We start from the raw sequence: 15,993 nt of genomic DNA, 5'->3' as shown, positions 1-15,993 counted from the left end.
ACACCGTGCCTAATGGCTGCTGCCCTATGGACTGTATAAAAAAGCTCACTGAACGAGGAGTGTGCGGTCACCTCTCCTTTTGGGATGCAGGATAGTCCCAGCATGCTGGAACATTAAAAATTCCTCCTGCATTTTGCAGTGATCTCTCGAGTCCGCGTGGTTCTCTCAGGGGCTCTCTGGTAAACTAAAGGCTCTGCTCGCTAGAGTCTTACAGGAAATTCTTGAAAGACCAATAAAATTGACAAATCTATCAGCAATACCTACACAGAGAAGACACTATTACCACAGGTGGGACAAAATGGGGTGCTACTATAGACCCTGCAGACACCAAAACCACAGTAAGAGCATGCTAGCACCTCAACAAACTCAATCGTGACAGCTGAGAGGACACAGTTCTTGAAAAGCCCAGACTGCCACAGCTCTCTTGGTGTGGTACACATTTGAGTAGAGTAGCTGTATTCCTAGAGAAATCAAATCTATTATATGAAAATACCCCCAAAAGACGTACCTGGACTCATAGGGTTCCACTGGAGAGTTAATTCCCTGAGATGTCTGAGGAAGCCACCTCTGTTTTATATATTCTTTCCCAGAAAAAAAGGAAGAGGGGAGAGAGCTTCCAGACTCATCTGTGATACTAGTGTAATCTGATAGTGAAATTCAGTTAACGTAAAAACAAAGCGACCGGCTAGAGGCTGGGGTGTGGCTAGCAGCAGAACACTTGCTTAGCTTGTGTGAGAGCCTGGAAATATCTCCATCACCACCACACATACAGGCTCACACACATGTTCATAAACATACACTAGCAAAGGAAATTCAACAAAACAAAAAATAATTATACCTCATAACCAAGTGGCATACTTCCAGTAGGCAAAGCGGGCTCAGTGTCAGAAATCTAATTGATGTAATTTATCAAAGTAACAGGTTCAAGAGGAAAAAAAAAATCACATGATCATATCAACTAAAGAAGAGAAGGCATTTCAGCTATTCAACCTCTAAACAACCAAATTAATATCAACACTAGACTTTGGGGATGAAACTTCCAGTTTGGGAGAATGGGGGGTAGGAGGAGGGGCAGATGGACAGATAGACAAACCACAACAGATGCAAATTTTGATCCCCTAGAGTCACAGGTCATGAGTCTAGGAGTTTCCAGCTCTGTTTTAGGGGACGTGGTCTTCCCTTTTCTAGTTTATCTTTATGAGATAGATTTTCTTCTAATCCTTTAGCAGAACAACAGATTGAACTAAAAAAAATTTTTTTAGGCATGCATGGTGGTGCATACATTTGATTCTAACACTTGAGAGACAGAGGCTGGAGGAATCTCTGAGTTTGAGGCCAGCCTGGTCTATATAGTGAGTTCCAGGACAGCCAGGACTACACAGAGAAACCCTGTCTGGAAAAACCAAAAAAAGAAGAAGAAGATTTAGCTAAAAAGCAATAGAGACCAAGTAGAACATTACAAAGGAGTACCTAATCTTGAACAAAAAAAGACAGCTTCAAAATCCATCAGATAGGGGAAAATGTTAAGCAGAATATAACAAATTCACATGAAGGCAGATGGTCTGATAATTACCATCTGGTGCTGATGGTGTTGTTGGGTATTCACCAGAGAAGAATGCTCAGACACGGGTTTAAACCAATAGAAATTCTTTACTACCCAGCCAGTGACAGGATCCCAATGTAGCACTGAACCTTTCTCAGAGTGACCTTTTAAGTACAAAAACCATGTTCTGGATTGACATATTTCAGTTAACAAAAATGTTAGCCACAAGCAGAACTACAGAAGCCAAAAAGCAAGGTTAGAACATTTAGAGACTTTCCCAGAACTGTGGACTTCGATGGATTAGGTCTTTGTTTTCATTTTTGGCAGATGGTGATGTCTGCATGCTGAGTTTTACCACCTGAGTGGCATTTCTAACATGGAGTCAGTTGTGCTAAGGCACTTGGCTTCTCTGAGTTTCCAGTTTTCTCCATCTCAACAGAAGACACTTTAGCAGGATCTACCTCAAGGATGGTGGTAAGGGGCGGGGTGGGGTGGCCCAAGGTCTGACTTGCAAACAGCCATTCAACAACTGTTTCATAAGTTACAATCATAATTATTGAACTAAATAATGGAGAGATGGCCAGGTGTCATCTCTCCCATTGTGAGTTCAAGATCAGCTTGGGTACAAAGGGAGATAGAGAGAAGTGGGGGGAAGGAAAGAGGGAGCGACAGAGGGCCAGTTCTGTTTGTATGGAGTGAGTGAGTGAGGTCACGCACCGCTCTTTTCCTTTTGACACTCCATGGCCCTTGGAACTTTGATTCTGTAGGGAGAAAAGAAAAAATGCTGTAACTGGTTTTGCACACCCACATACTTTCCCTGCTCAACCTTTTCAGTGAGGGAGTAAGCTACTCATACACAATGGGCGGAAGGCCTCAGGCACAAACGGCCAGCCTGGCTGGGTTCTCTCTCATCATCTCTGTCCAGGAATCAGAGCAGAACTTACCTACTTACCAAGGAATGAATTCTCCATCACTGAAGAATTACCCCACAGGCAACTCAAAGCCCAGCTTGAGAGCTCCTCCAGCTCCCAAGGAGGGGCCTGGACTTGCCATTCTAACTTTGAGTGTTCATAGTTAAACAAGATCTAGGAAGGGACTGTGCCCATTTCTCAGATTTCTTCATTCCCATCCCCCACTACCACTCCTGACAAAGACCTGCACAATCCTCTATTGTTAAGGGTGTTGTTTGGCTCCAATCAGGTTCTAAGGAGACTGCACCTCCCCCACCTCCTGCTAAGATCAATCCCTGAGGTGCATGAATAGGGAGCAAACTGTCCCTGTTCAGGATGACAACTTCTAGGTGGACGGGCTTTTCTCTTGCCCTTTAACATAGAACCACAGATGTAGTGGCTTGGAAGAGCATGCATTTATTATCATATTGTTCCTATGGGCGGAGAGTCTGTACACAGCTTAACTGAACTGTCTGTATGTCTTACAAGGCCTCATCAGGTGCCTCCCCGATGGTTCTCTTCTAGAGTAAGGGGTTTCTTCCACTCTCAGTCACATTGTGGGTACAAGTCAGATGCTTCAAGTGGTAGGACAGGTCCCTGGCCACTTGTCAACTGAGATTTGCTTCCAAGTGTCTTTATCTGTCTCCCCCCCCCCAGCCCCCCACTCTGGTTTTTCAAGACAGACAGGGTTTCTCTGTGTAATAGCCCTGGCTGTCCTGGACTAGCTTTGGATTGTAGATCAAGCTAGCCTCAAACTCACAGAGATCCACCTGCATGCCTCTGCCTCCCAAGTGCTCGGATTAAAAGCTTGCTCTGCCACGCCGGTCTGCTCCAAAGTCTCTAGAGACATGGGTGTTTTTTTGCACCTTAGATATTGCCAAAGAACTTTCGAGTGCTTCTAACCCTTCCCCTCCGTGACAGCTCTGATGGCTTTATATAATCTCCTTATAGGATCACATAGGAGCCTCGCTGCCACGTCAGGCTCTGCCCACACTCAGGATGAAGGGGATATACACGGCGGGTACACCAAGGAATGGGAAGCTTGACAGTCACCTTTGTGTAAAGCCTGGCTGGCCAGAGGGCCCCTGGGGTCTGCCTGTCTCCCTACTCCCCAGAAATGGGGTTACACTCAATCCTACCTCTCAAAGGGCCAGAGGGAGGGCACCACTTTGCCACACCAGTGAACCCCCAAAACAATGGAAATTACAGTCCAGTCTCACCCCAACCCCTCCAACTCCCAGAAGCAAGGGAAATTCCAGTCCGATCTTATCCCAGTCCATCCAACTCATCAGTGCTCCTCAAGCCGTCCTAATGCTTGGTAAAACTGTTATATCTCCTTCTTCTTCTCTACGCTAGACTTTTCCTTGGGCGGTCCCTCCAGAGCATTTGGTTGCAAAATTTTTCCTTTCTTCACTACCTTACATTAGCACATCTGTCAAACTTTAATCAAGGGTGTGTGTGTGTGTGTGTGTGTGTGTGTGTGTGTGTTTTACAGGCATGTGTATATAGGTGTGCTCATCCATGCCTGTGAGAGTAAAGTCCGGGGATCAGTGTGTTGGGTGCCTCCCTCCACTTCCCCCACTCGTATCTCCATCATCATTATTTGAGACAGTGTCTCTGAGTGGATCTGGAGCTCACCATTTATGATAGCCTGGCTGGCCAGAGAGCCCCTGGGGTCTGCCTGTCTCCCTACTCCCCAGAAATGGGGTTACAAACTTGGACACCATTCCCAACTTTTATTTTGTTTTGCCATTTCCATGCATGTGTGTGTGTGTCTGTGTGTTATGCATGTGTCTGTGTGTGTGTGTGTGTGTGTGTGTGTGCATGTGTGCGTGTGTGTTAGAATCTGTATGTCTGTGTGTGTGCAGAGGTCTGAAGTTGATGTCAGGAACCATCCTCAATCATCCTTCCCCATTGTGCCACTGAGTCAGGTCTCTCAGTCAAACCCAGAGCTTGCTACCATAGTTATCATGGCTAGCCAGCATGCTCTGGGAATCCCATCTTGACTTTTGTGAGTGGAGCTACAAGTGAATCACCATGCCTACTGGGCAGTGACATGAATTCTTGGGACTCCAACTTGGGTCCTCTTGTTTAAGTGTCAGGCAACTGAACCACTGAGCCATCTTTGCAGCCCACACACAGATTTTACTTAGATGCTAGAATCTCTGTGCTAGCCCAGCAAGAATTTCACCTACCAAGTGTCTGCTCTGTTTTATCTACTTACATTTTGTCCTATGTCACTGCCACATTTTTTTAAAGCAATCAGGAGTTGAATGCAGGGCTTGGCTTATGCTAGACAAATCTTCCAGTGCTGAGCTACAGCCCGAGCTGTTTGAGTTTGTTTGGACAGAGTCTCATACGGACCAGGCTAGCCTCAGACTCAAACTGTTTATGTAACTGAAGATGACATTGAACTTCTGATCTTCCTGCTCCCAGATCTCAGATTCTGGGATAAGAAGTATTGGGTGCTGGGGCTCAAACCCAGGGCCTTGTGTGTGTTCACAACCACTCTACAACTGAGCTACATCCCCAACCTTCCGCTCCAGCTTTCTGTTTTTTTATTTTTGAGACAAAGTTGCCCTTAAACTCACACTGTAGCATAAGAAGGCCTTGACTTTATTACCTGTCTTCCTCATCCCCCTCAGTGGCTACAACTACAGCTACAAGGGCCAGAGCACAGTGTCCTAAGGATTCTGGTTTTCTAGTAAATACTGAATTCAAATAGCTAAGTCCTCCAGCTTTGGTTTTCTGCCTTTGTTTATTTTTAGGTTGTCTCTGCAATGAGGAGTCTTTTGTACTGCATTGTAAACTTTACTTTGGATGCTAGGGCTGAACCCTGAGCCTCACACACGCTAAGCATATGCTCTGCTACTTAGATATACCCCCCCACCCCGTCCTACCAGCATAAATGTTAGAATCTGCTTCACAATTTTTATTTAAGGCACATTGGGATTTTTGCTAGGATTATGCTGAGTAGATCATTCACGGGAGGAGGTGATGATACAAAATGTCGATTCTTCCAATCCATGAACATGGTTTGTCTCTCTACAAATATGTTAATTTTATCTCTTACCAAATATTTTCTGGGTTGTTTTTTTTTGGGGGGGTATGTAAGCCTTATAAGTTTTTATTTAATTTTATTTGCAGGTAATTAATACTGTGATGTTATTATAAATATATTTTTGATGCTACATGTACGCATGAGGGAACATAAGCAGGCATTTATGTATGCATCATGTGAAGACCAGAGACGTTAAAGCTGGGTGTCTTTCTCAGTCAGTCTTCCCTAGTCTTTGAAGCAGTCTCTCTTGATGAACCCAAGGCTTACCAATTTAGCTAGACTGAGTAGCCAGTGAGCCCTAGGGATCCTCCTGACTCTGCCTGTCCAGTGCTGGGATCACAAGAGCAGGCTGCTGTGCCTAGCTTCTGTTTCTTTTTTTTTTTTAAGATTTATTTATTTTATGTATGTGAGCACACTGTCACTGTCTTCAGACACAGCAGAAGTGGCCATCAGATCCCATACAGATGGTTGTGAGCCACCATGTGGTTGCTGGGAATTGAACTCAGGACCTCTGGCAGAGCAGTCAGTGCTCTTAACTGTTGAGCCATCTCTCCGGCCCTGTTTTTGTTTTTTAGCATAGGGACTTGGAATCAAATCCAGGTCATCATGCTTGCATAACAAGGTCTTTACCAACTGAGCCATCGCTCTAACTTTTGTACGTGGATATCGAGTTTTTAAATTATCTGATGATACTAACTTATGATAAGAAGAAAATACTACCCCAAAGACATCTATGTCTAATCCCCAGGGCCTATAAACATTACCTCACAGGCAAAGGAAACTAAGACTCGGCTGGAATCAAGTGGTTAATCCAATAACCTTACAATAAAGATCATTCTGTTATCTGGATAGCTCTGGCATAATCACAATGATCCATAACTGTGGATGATGGAGGTGGAAGTGTCAGAGTAATGGATGTGAGAAAGACAGCAAAAGGAGACCAGGAGCCTGGAGGGTTGTGTGGCCCACCTCCCCACCCCCCACCCCCCACCGCTCCACCACAAAGCACTGCCGCTTGGGGAGGCAGGATGCAGGGAGTTTGATTACACTTATCCTATGCCAAGCTGGGGAGGGTGTGGGCTGTAGGGTAGCACCCAGACACCGCTTGGTGGAGGGGTGAGGACACACAGTCTGAGATGTGGGAAAGCTCTCCACAGGGAGAGTCCTTGGCTTGACAGGTGACAGGCTTGGTGGTGGCTGTGGCTGGGAGTGCGGAGAGGCCTTCCACGGGAGATTAGACAGCCACTCTGTAGGCAAAGACCTTCTCCATGGCTCCCCACGTCAGAACTCTTATTGGCAATGCCCTCCAGGCCTCTAGGTACATCATTAGCATGGAGACTCTGTCAGGACTATGTGACCACAGGTCATGTCCCTTTTCCTATTGTCTTAGTCTGAGATGATAGGGATGTCTCATCTATATGTGGAAGGGCTTGGGGGTGTTGCCCTTACATGACTGTTGGCCACAAATCTATGCGGGGAGGAGGGGGAGCTGCAGGTACATGACAGAGGCCTGGTGCCTGGGAGCAGGTGAAGCTCCTACCATCCCTTCAGGGTTTCCAGGGTGTTAAACCTTTAGCTTGTCCAAGGACAAGACTCACAGTCCACGGCCCCACAGAAGTCAGTGAAGTAGGACATGTCATTAGATACAAGAACAGCCATGAAAACAGCCCCTCTCAGGGATATAGCTCTACAAGGTGTCTCCATACAATGCCAGGGGCTTATCTCAGCACTCAGTTCACAGAGGAAGAGAGCAAAGGATATGGAGCCAGCGATCAGGGCCAAAGCTGCTTTACCTTTGGCAATTCTGGCTTTAACTTTTTGCTATTCAGTGGCCAAAAGCCACTGGCTTCTAATAATTTGACTCTCCCTGGTAGCAGCAGGGGATTAAGAAAAAAGGTTTAGTTTTTCTCTGGCTTAAGGGCCCCTCCCTGGCTAAGCAAGAGGCTCTGAGTTCATTAACTCTTCATGAGCCAGTGAGAAATAAAAAGATAGAGAAAAAGTCATACATACACGTAGACACACACAAACACATAGATGTACACACCTACATACACACCTGCACACTTTGGCCAGGCCTGACCACCAGTCTCAACAATTCCACAAGTGTTCATGCATACTTACATATATATTCATATACCTACATAGGTATATGCATACATACATATAGACAAACACGTAAGTATATATATTTGGTGTATGGAGCCCCAAAAGCCACACATTATTTCTTCTCTCTGGCCTTCTTATACCTTCTTAGACAAAAGTTTCATATTAAGCTACCTCATAGATAAAATGTTACACAGACGGGGAGTTACAGGAGGATGTTGGTAGTAAGTTCAAAGCAGTGTTTCATTCTATAAGCTCATTATAAGTTCAAAGCAACAGTTTCACACGGCCTTGCTCTATCATAGTGCACACCTGTGACTTCATCCTTGGACCTGACCTAGAATGAATGTGTTTCCTTGATCACAGATCTGTCCCAGGCCCATTTCTCATCTTAGTGTAATTTATGAAAGCTCATTGTATTCTTTATTATGCAACCTTTACTTTCTATTCTAGGAGGAGGGAGCACATCCTATTCTTGATTCTAACTTTATTACATCTTTCTAGCAAAACAACTAAAACCATCTCCTTAAACTTTCTTCCTAAAATTATTTTAATCAAATCAGGAATTCTATAAAGTCATTAATTCATCCAGACAGCATTAATTTATGAAAGTTTATCTTCATGTTGACCTGCAGGACATTTGCCCAATAGGTTGGGCTGATGCCCAGGAGTCATTAGTCTATGTAATAATGATAGGAAAGGCATGTCAGCAGTGACAGGCAATCCTGGGATGAAGTCTCTGGAGCTGTTCCTCTCCAGGTTGCACACATCACAGCCATGCAGGATGGTGGGCCATCTCCAGGAAGCTCAGCTGTAGCCTTTCCTAGAAGGCTTCTGTCAACTCAACACCTCATTTCATACTTCTGACCACCAGACCTGTTAGATAAGGTTTCTAAGGCACTAGGCTTAAGACAGTTTGCTCCATTTGGAAATAGGTACAAGCAGAAGCAAAACTGATTAATATGTAGTAACCCGCAGTCAGCACCCTTGCTGAACTAACAATTCGGGAGCTATGAATTCCCTCATATCTCTATGTATATACATCTTATCTATAAACAAAGGCAGATTTTCTCCCTCCTTTTTGATATCTATTGTTTGGCTGGAACTCCTGTTCACCCACATAAACTGAGAAACCATATCTGCCCTTACAAAGAAAACTCTGGGCTAACATGCCATCATTCTTCATATCTGCATTTCTGGAAACTCACCCAAGAGTGCACACCCAGGGGCCTAGCTTTTGCCCATATATGGGCACAATCCCAGCTCCTGGCTGGCATGACACCACCCCTTGCCTAAGACTTATAAAACACCCGTTTCTTAGCCTAGCTGCATGATTTCCCAAGCCATAATCCTTGGAACCGACGAATCTGCCCAGGAGTAGCATCTAATAAACCTGCCTTTATTTTTAATCTGGTCTAATCTAGCCTATACTGCATCCTCAAAAAACCCGTTATCTATGTCTTTTATTTATTTTGTTGCTCAGCTGCAATGTCTAAAGCCTCATACAGTGCTGACTAAAAGTATTGAATGCAAAACTCCTTAACTTGTGCCTGACCTTAAGGGACATTTCCTGTTTCAACTTTTCTAAAATGATGTTGCTGAAGCCAGCAAGATGGCTCAGTGTGTAAAAGGTGCTTGCAGCCAACCCTATCTGAGTTCAACCCTGGAGACCCACATGGTGGGCAGAGAAAATGGACTCCTGCAACTTGTCCTCTGACCTCCACGCATTTATCATGGAGCATATTCACATAATTTATTTTTTAAAAGGTAATAGAAATTTGTTTTAAGCAATGACGTTACTATAGGTTCTTAGACCAAAAGGAGTATATGGTCTGCTGTTCGCTAGTTTTTCGAGGATTTATCATGAATAGTATTTTCTTTAAACATTTTTTACTTAAGGCATCTTTTCTTACATAGCTATGGAAACACTATGAAATTCACTGAAAACATCTTTCACTGATAATTATGATATTCACCCATCATGGTCATCAGGTCCTAGTTCTTCAGAGATGATTTACATTTATTTATGCCTGACACCACAAAAATTCTGTGTGTGTGAGAGAGAGAGAAGGAGAGAGAGAGAGGCAGACAGAGACAGAGAGACAGAGACAGAAGCAGAGACAGAAGCAGAGAGCACATTGCCTTGCTGCATATGTGGAGGTCACTGGACAGCCCTGACTATCAGTGCTTGCCTTCCATCTTGTTTGAGACAGGATCTCTGTTGTTCACTGTCCTGTATGGCAGGCAAGCTAGCACTCAAGCGTCCAGAGATTCCCCTGCCCATACCTCCCATCTCTTCCTAGAAGGACTAGGCTTATAGAAGTGTGCTACCATACCCAGCTTTATCTTGGTTCTGGGCATTCTAAGGTCCTCAGTCTTTCACAGAAAGCACTCTACCCACTAAGCCATCTCCCCACGTGTCTTAGTTAGGGTTTTGCTGCTGTGAACAGACACCATGACCAAGGCAACTCTTATAAGGACAACATTCAATTGAGGCTGGCTTACAGGTTCAGAAGTTCAGTCCATTATCATCAAGGTGGGAGCATGGGAGCATCTAGGCAGCAAAGGCACTGAAGGAGCTGAGAGTTCTAAATCTTTATCTTCAGGCCTCTAAGAGAAGACTCACTTCCAGGAAGCTAGGACTAGGGTATTAAAGGCCACACTCACAGTAACACACCTACTATGACGAGTCCACACCTCCTAATAGTGCCATTCCCTGGCCCAAGAATATACAAACCATCAGATTCCACACCCTAGCCTCTACAGGTTTGTTCAAACACATGAGTCTATGGGGCCATACCTACCTATAGCATAATAAAAAATACATTTAGTCCAACTTCAAAAGTCCCCATAGTCTATAGCAGTCTCAACAATGTTAAAAGTCCAAAATTTTTTCTGAGATTCATTCAGTCACTTACCTGTAATCCATTATAAAGCCAAAATCAAAAAGCAGATCACATACCTCCAAAGTCATTCAGGATATACACTACCATTCCAAAATGTGATAGTAAATACTGAACCAAACAAGACCAAAAACCAGCTGGGCAAACTCCAAACTGTGCATCTTCATGTCTGATGTCAAAGCTGTCTTCAGATCTCCAACTACTTTTCTCTTTGGTCTATGACCATGGACTATCTCTCTTCTATGGGGCCTGCTGTGGGGAACTGTCAACAACCTCTCTACGCATCCAGCCACAGAGGCCACCAACTCAAGCAAGTGAGCCAAGCCAGCCATGACCCAGCCAAGCGAGTTGCTGCTTGCTGCGACCAAGAGTCTCACCTCTGTGGGACACAGCCAGAGCTTCTCCCCTCCCCACTTCTGCTGTGGGTGGATCCAGCCCATATGCCCCGTCTAGGCCCTTCCACAGCCTCTCAGTGGTGCCTGAGAGCCCAAGGACCTAAGAACCAGTCTTTCCCGGACACCTCCTGGCCCAGGGACCCCCAACTCAAGAGCTCCGGCCCCCTCTGGGTCTCAGACTGTGCCCCCCCCCATCCCCCCCCCAGTGGAGTTCTGTGGCTTCTTACAGCCCAATGTCCACCTGGTGCCAGTGTGAGGTGAACACAGTCAAATTCCAGCGCCTCTGCCTCTCTGAGCCGTGGCCCTTGCCCCTTGTGGCAATAAACTCGGGACCCATAATTCAACTCACAGTACCCACACACACGCACACAACAACCCAACAAACTTCAACATTACAGCTTCTTGTTCTAATGTCTGGTATCCACACATGATCTTCTGGGCTCCTCCAAAGGGCTGGTGTCACTTCTCCAGCTCTGCCCTCAGAAGCACTCTAAGCTCAGGTTGATCCACTCCACTGCTGCTGCTGTTCTTGGTGATCAAATACATTGGGGTCTTCCACTACAAGTAGGCTTTGCCAATAGCCTTTCATATGCTCTTTTCATGGTGCCAAGCCTCAACTTCATTGCATGATGCCTTCAGTCCTGGGCCACCAACTGCAACTGAGGCCATACCTTACCAATGGCCTTCCATGGCCTCTCACAGTGCCAAGCCTCAGTTGCTCTCCATGACCCCTTCATACCTTCAAAACCAGTACTACCTGGGTGATTCTGACACATTATCAAGTCTGGCTGTAGCACAGGGTACAACCTTGGCTATCTCTGGAACACAGCTTCTTTATGCTCTCAGAAAACACTTCCCAGATTTCACCTCAGTGATGGTGATCTCTTCTTAATCACTGCTAATTCCTTAGCTCCAGCTAACAGGCATCAATTGTCTCAGTAGTCCCTTCTATTTTTGACTCTAAAGCCAGAGCCACGTGGCCCAAGCTGCTGAGCTCTGCTGCTTGCTGGGGCTGGAACATGGACCCCCTTTTCTATTACATTATCACCAGCTTTCTGCTTTTCAATTTTTTCACTGCCTAAGTTTGGCTGTCCTGGAACTTGCTCTGTAGATTGACCTTGAACTCAGATATCTGCATGGCTCTATCTCCTGAATGCTGGAATCAGAGGTGTGTACACCTGGACTTAAGCTTTTCTTCACCTAGAACTTGATCTGTCTCAGGGTGGTCTTGAACTCAGAGATCTGCTTGCCTCTGTCTCCTCAGATTAAAGGTGTGTACCACCATGCCTGAACCAAAGGTTTTCATGGACACTATTCAAGATCTGGATAAAAACCTGTGTCTTTCAACCTCAAGATCTGGATCACAAGTGTGCCTTCCATTTCTGGAATATAGTTACTTCCAGATTAAAAGTCCAAATGAGGCCAGGCGGTGGTGGCGCACGCCTTTGATCCCAGCACTTGGGAGGCAGAGGCAGGCGGATTTCTGAGTTCGAGGCCAGTCTGGTCTACAGAGTGAGTTCCAGGACTACACAGAGAAACAACAACAACAAAAAAAAAAGTCCAAATGAAAACAACAACCAGGTAATAATGCCTAACATGACATAGCTATTCCTTGTTCAAATGCAAGTACATAAACAATAAGCTTAGGTGGGTGGGATCTTGCCCGGAGGTCACCACTCTCTTAATAAATGTATCTCCTTGAACACAGGATTCAGCTCTTTGCACTTTATTAGTTGAACCACACATTTTGTATTTTTTCTGTCTAAATGTGCTCTGCTTCATCAGAACGCTCTTCATGAGGCTAAAGCGCAGCACAGGGTCTAGACTGGCAGCTTTGAGACCTCCTTCGTCAATGCAATGAATTTGACAGACTCTTCAGACAAGGGCAGAAAATAGCTACATTCTTCACCAAAATGACACAAGAACAGTCTCTTGGCCACATTCTTTTCCTCTGAAACCTCTAGAGCCAGGCTTTCCACAGTTCAAATTACCCTCAGCAACAAACTCTACTATATTCCTACTAGAAGTGTCCTCTAAACTCCACTTACAGCATTCCATGGTTTTCCAAATCCAGAGTCCCCAAATCCACATTCTTCCAAACAAAAACTTGATCAGGCCTATCATGGCAATACTCCAGTCCCTGGGACCAACTTCTGTCTCAGCTAGGGTTTCCAACGCTGTGAAGAGACCATGATCAAGGCAACTCTTTTTTTTGGGGGGGGGGGGTTTAGGGGTGGTTGTTTGTTTGTTTGTTTTTTTGAGACAGGGTTTTTTTTTTTATAGCCCTGGGCTATCCTGGAACTCACTCTGTAGACCAGGCTGGCCTCGAACTCAGAAATCCGCCTGCCTCTGCCTCCCAAGTGCTGGGATCAAAGGCGTGCGCCACCACTGCCCGGCCAAGGCAACTCTTATAAAGAACATTTCATTAGAGCTAGCTTACAGGTTCAGAGGTTCAGTCCTTTATCATCAAGGTAGGAAGCATGGCAGCATCCAGGCAGGCATGGATCTGGGGGAGCTGAGAGTTCTACTTCTTATTCCAAAGTCAAACAGGAGAAGGTTGGCTCCCACATGCTTAGGAGGAAGGTCTCAAATCCCACCCCCACAATGACACACTTCCTCCAACAAGGTCACTCCTCCGAATAGTGCCACTCCCAGGGCCAAACACATTCAAACCACCACATCCACAAAGACCATAATTTATACCAAAATTAGACGGGTGTCAAGGTCACCTTAAGACAGTCATTTCTAGAAGAGCATAGTAATTATTGTAGACAGAACATGCCAGTTATTTTTCACTTATTTCTTTTCTAGTTATTTTAGTTTACTTTATTTTGTTTAATACAACTGAACATTGTGAGAAGGCTAGGCTGATTCCATGACAGACTTCAAACTGGCAGTTAAGAAGACTATGCATAATAACTGGACAAGTCCAGGCAAGCCCAAACAAGTCAATTACTAATAGAAAAAAAAAAATTCCAGGCTCCAGCCTTCATGCCCCAGGTTCCGGAATGCTTAGAGATACAGTAAGATAAAGCTCATCTACCCCAGAATTCCAATGAGCTTTAAATCTGGCCTGCTAGCTCACTTGATTGTCTCTCTATCTTGGTAATGGGGAGACCCCAGCATGCTGGACTTCTGAAGAATAAAACACTCTGCACTTATATACTATTTGAGTCTGGGGTGTCATTCATGGACCCTTACACATGGTCAAAGCCATGAAAATCTCAAATGTGTTGCCAACACAGACATGACCTCTGTGGGGGATGGGCTCAGAGGGCTGAGAACTATCTAAGCAAACACAAAATGGAGTCAGAACAAGATGAGGTTGTCGCTGGGCAGTGGTGGCGCACACTTTTAATCCCAGCACTTGGGAGGCAGAGACAGGCAGATTTCTGAGTTCAAGGCCAGCCTGGTCTACAGAGTGAGTTCCAGGACAGCCAGGGCTACACAGAGAAACCCTGTCTCGAAAAACATTAAAAAAAAAAAAAAAAAAAAAAAGATGAGGTTGTCTTAGTCGTTCAGAAGCAAAAGGAAACAGGCTGTATGGAAAGGAGTTTGGGTTTTGTTAATGACATTTAAATAGTGAGATGTCTCCCAGCCTGTGTATTGAAAGAGTGTTACTTCAATTAAGGAGTGAATCGTGATGATTTAGCAAGTAGTAGTGGAAGTGAAGGGAATAAGTTCAACATAAATTCACAAAGTTCAAAGAGAAGGATTTTCTGATGAAGGCATTGAAACAGAGGAGTCAGAGTAGTGCCTCAGTTTCTCTAACTTGATCAACAGCAGTCAGTCACCCAATAGTGATAAGTGCATGCCAACTCTGTGCTTGGCGCTGGGGTACAATACCAGGGAACAAGTCGACCCTGGAGTCCAGAAGGAAAGACAGACCATTAGACGGAATAAGGAAGCCTAGTAAAAGGAGGTAATTCAAGGCACTCTGCTGGTAGACACGCATTCTGAAAAGTTGAACCATGAGATAAGAAGCAGTTTGGAGCCAGAATGTTGGGTTCTAAGAAGACTTCTTTAGATCTCATTTTTCCTGGTCTTAAACTCAGAGTTGGCCTGTTTCAGTCTCACTTGAGGTTCAGATAGCACTGGGCTTGGAAAAGCCACTAAACGGAGCTTTTTGGGTAGATGGATAGATGTACGGAAGAATCAACGGACGGACAGACAAACGGGGGATGAAAGAATCTCTAATGGTTTCTGTAAGTCAGGAAAGTATCTAGGGGCCACAGAAATTACTGGGTTCAATTTAGAATCTAGACTCAGTAAATTCCCGCCAGCACAGGGCTCTCGCGGAGCGTGTTTATGTGGCGCACGGCATGTCGGGAATTGCAGCCCTAAGAAAGTTCAGAGTGTTCTTTTTTTTTTTTTTTTAATCCTCCTAATAACTGCACCCAGACTTCCCCTTCTGAATCCCTCCTCGGTTTCCTTTCCTCTAAGAACAATCGAAATCATCGGATTGGTGTTAGTCCTACCTTTTGTCGCGACATGACTTGGGCCCAAACCAAACCACCACGGGCGCCCTAGAAAGCTTGTGCGTCTCGTTGCTACGACAACAAAAGGAGGTGTCCGGATCCGCAGGTCTGATTGGATGACAGCGATCTGTTTGGATGACTCGCCTTTAAGCCTTATTGGTTCCCTCTGACTCGAGGCTCTTAGAAGTGTTGCTCAGATCGGTCGACCGCCTCAACCTTTCTCTCTTGGCGCCACTTCCCTCCCGGCGTGGGGGTACACTTGGCTAGAAGCTGACTGCCCGCCACAGTACTTACTATTCTGCTGTCCAGCTACACTCCCTCTACCCATCTAGAAGCACTGCATTTGAAAAATGGTCACTTTTTTTTTTTTTTTAATTAGTCCTCTAATCTGACTGAAGGAAGTTTCCTCACCAGGTCGCCTGATTATTTGTTCCCCCACACCCGGGAAGCATCACTCTCTCTCCCTCCGTCTCTCCCTCCATCCTTCTCTTGCTTCTCCCTCCCCACCCCCAGTCTGTCTCTTTTTCTTAATTTGGGTTTGGATTTGTTGTTGTTTGAAA

General features: G+C 45.2%; 1 protein-coding gene across 1 annotated transcript in view; it reads right to left on the bottom strand.

Moving 5' to 3' along the window:
- The window catches only part of Ttll9 (tubulin tyrosine ligase like 9), a 50,907-nt gene extending 35,398 nt beyond the window's left edge, over window positions 1-15,509 (bottom strand). Inside the window, exons 1-2 of the mRNA XM_028774951.1 lie at window positions 15,434-15,509; window positions 2,261-2,304 (exon numbers count right to left, since the gene is read on the bottom strand). Coding sequence (XP_028630784.1) covers window positions 2,261-2,304; window positions 15,434-15,448 — 59 coding nt within the window. The 5' untranslated portion in view covers window positions 15,449-15,509. The remainder of the gene's footprint in view (window positions 1-2,260; window positions 2,305-15,433) is intronic.
- Window positions 15,510-15,993: the final 484 nt, after the last annotated feature.

Source organism: Grammomys surdaster, unplaced genomic scaffold (assembly GCF_004785775.1).
Source record: "Grammomys surdaster isolate TR1022 unplaced genomic scaffold, NIH_TR_1.0 251, whole genome shotgun sequence".
NCBI classification, from domain to species: domain Eukaryota; kingdom Metazoa; phylum Chordata; class Mammalia; order Rodentia; family Muridae; genus Grammomys; species Grammomys surdaster.
This window is presented reverse-complemented; position numbering and strand designations above follow the sequence as displayed.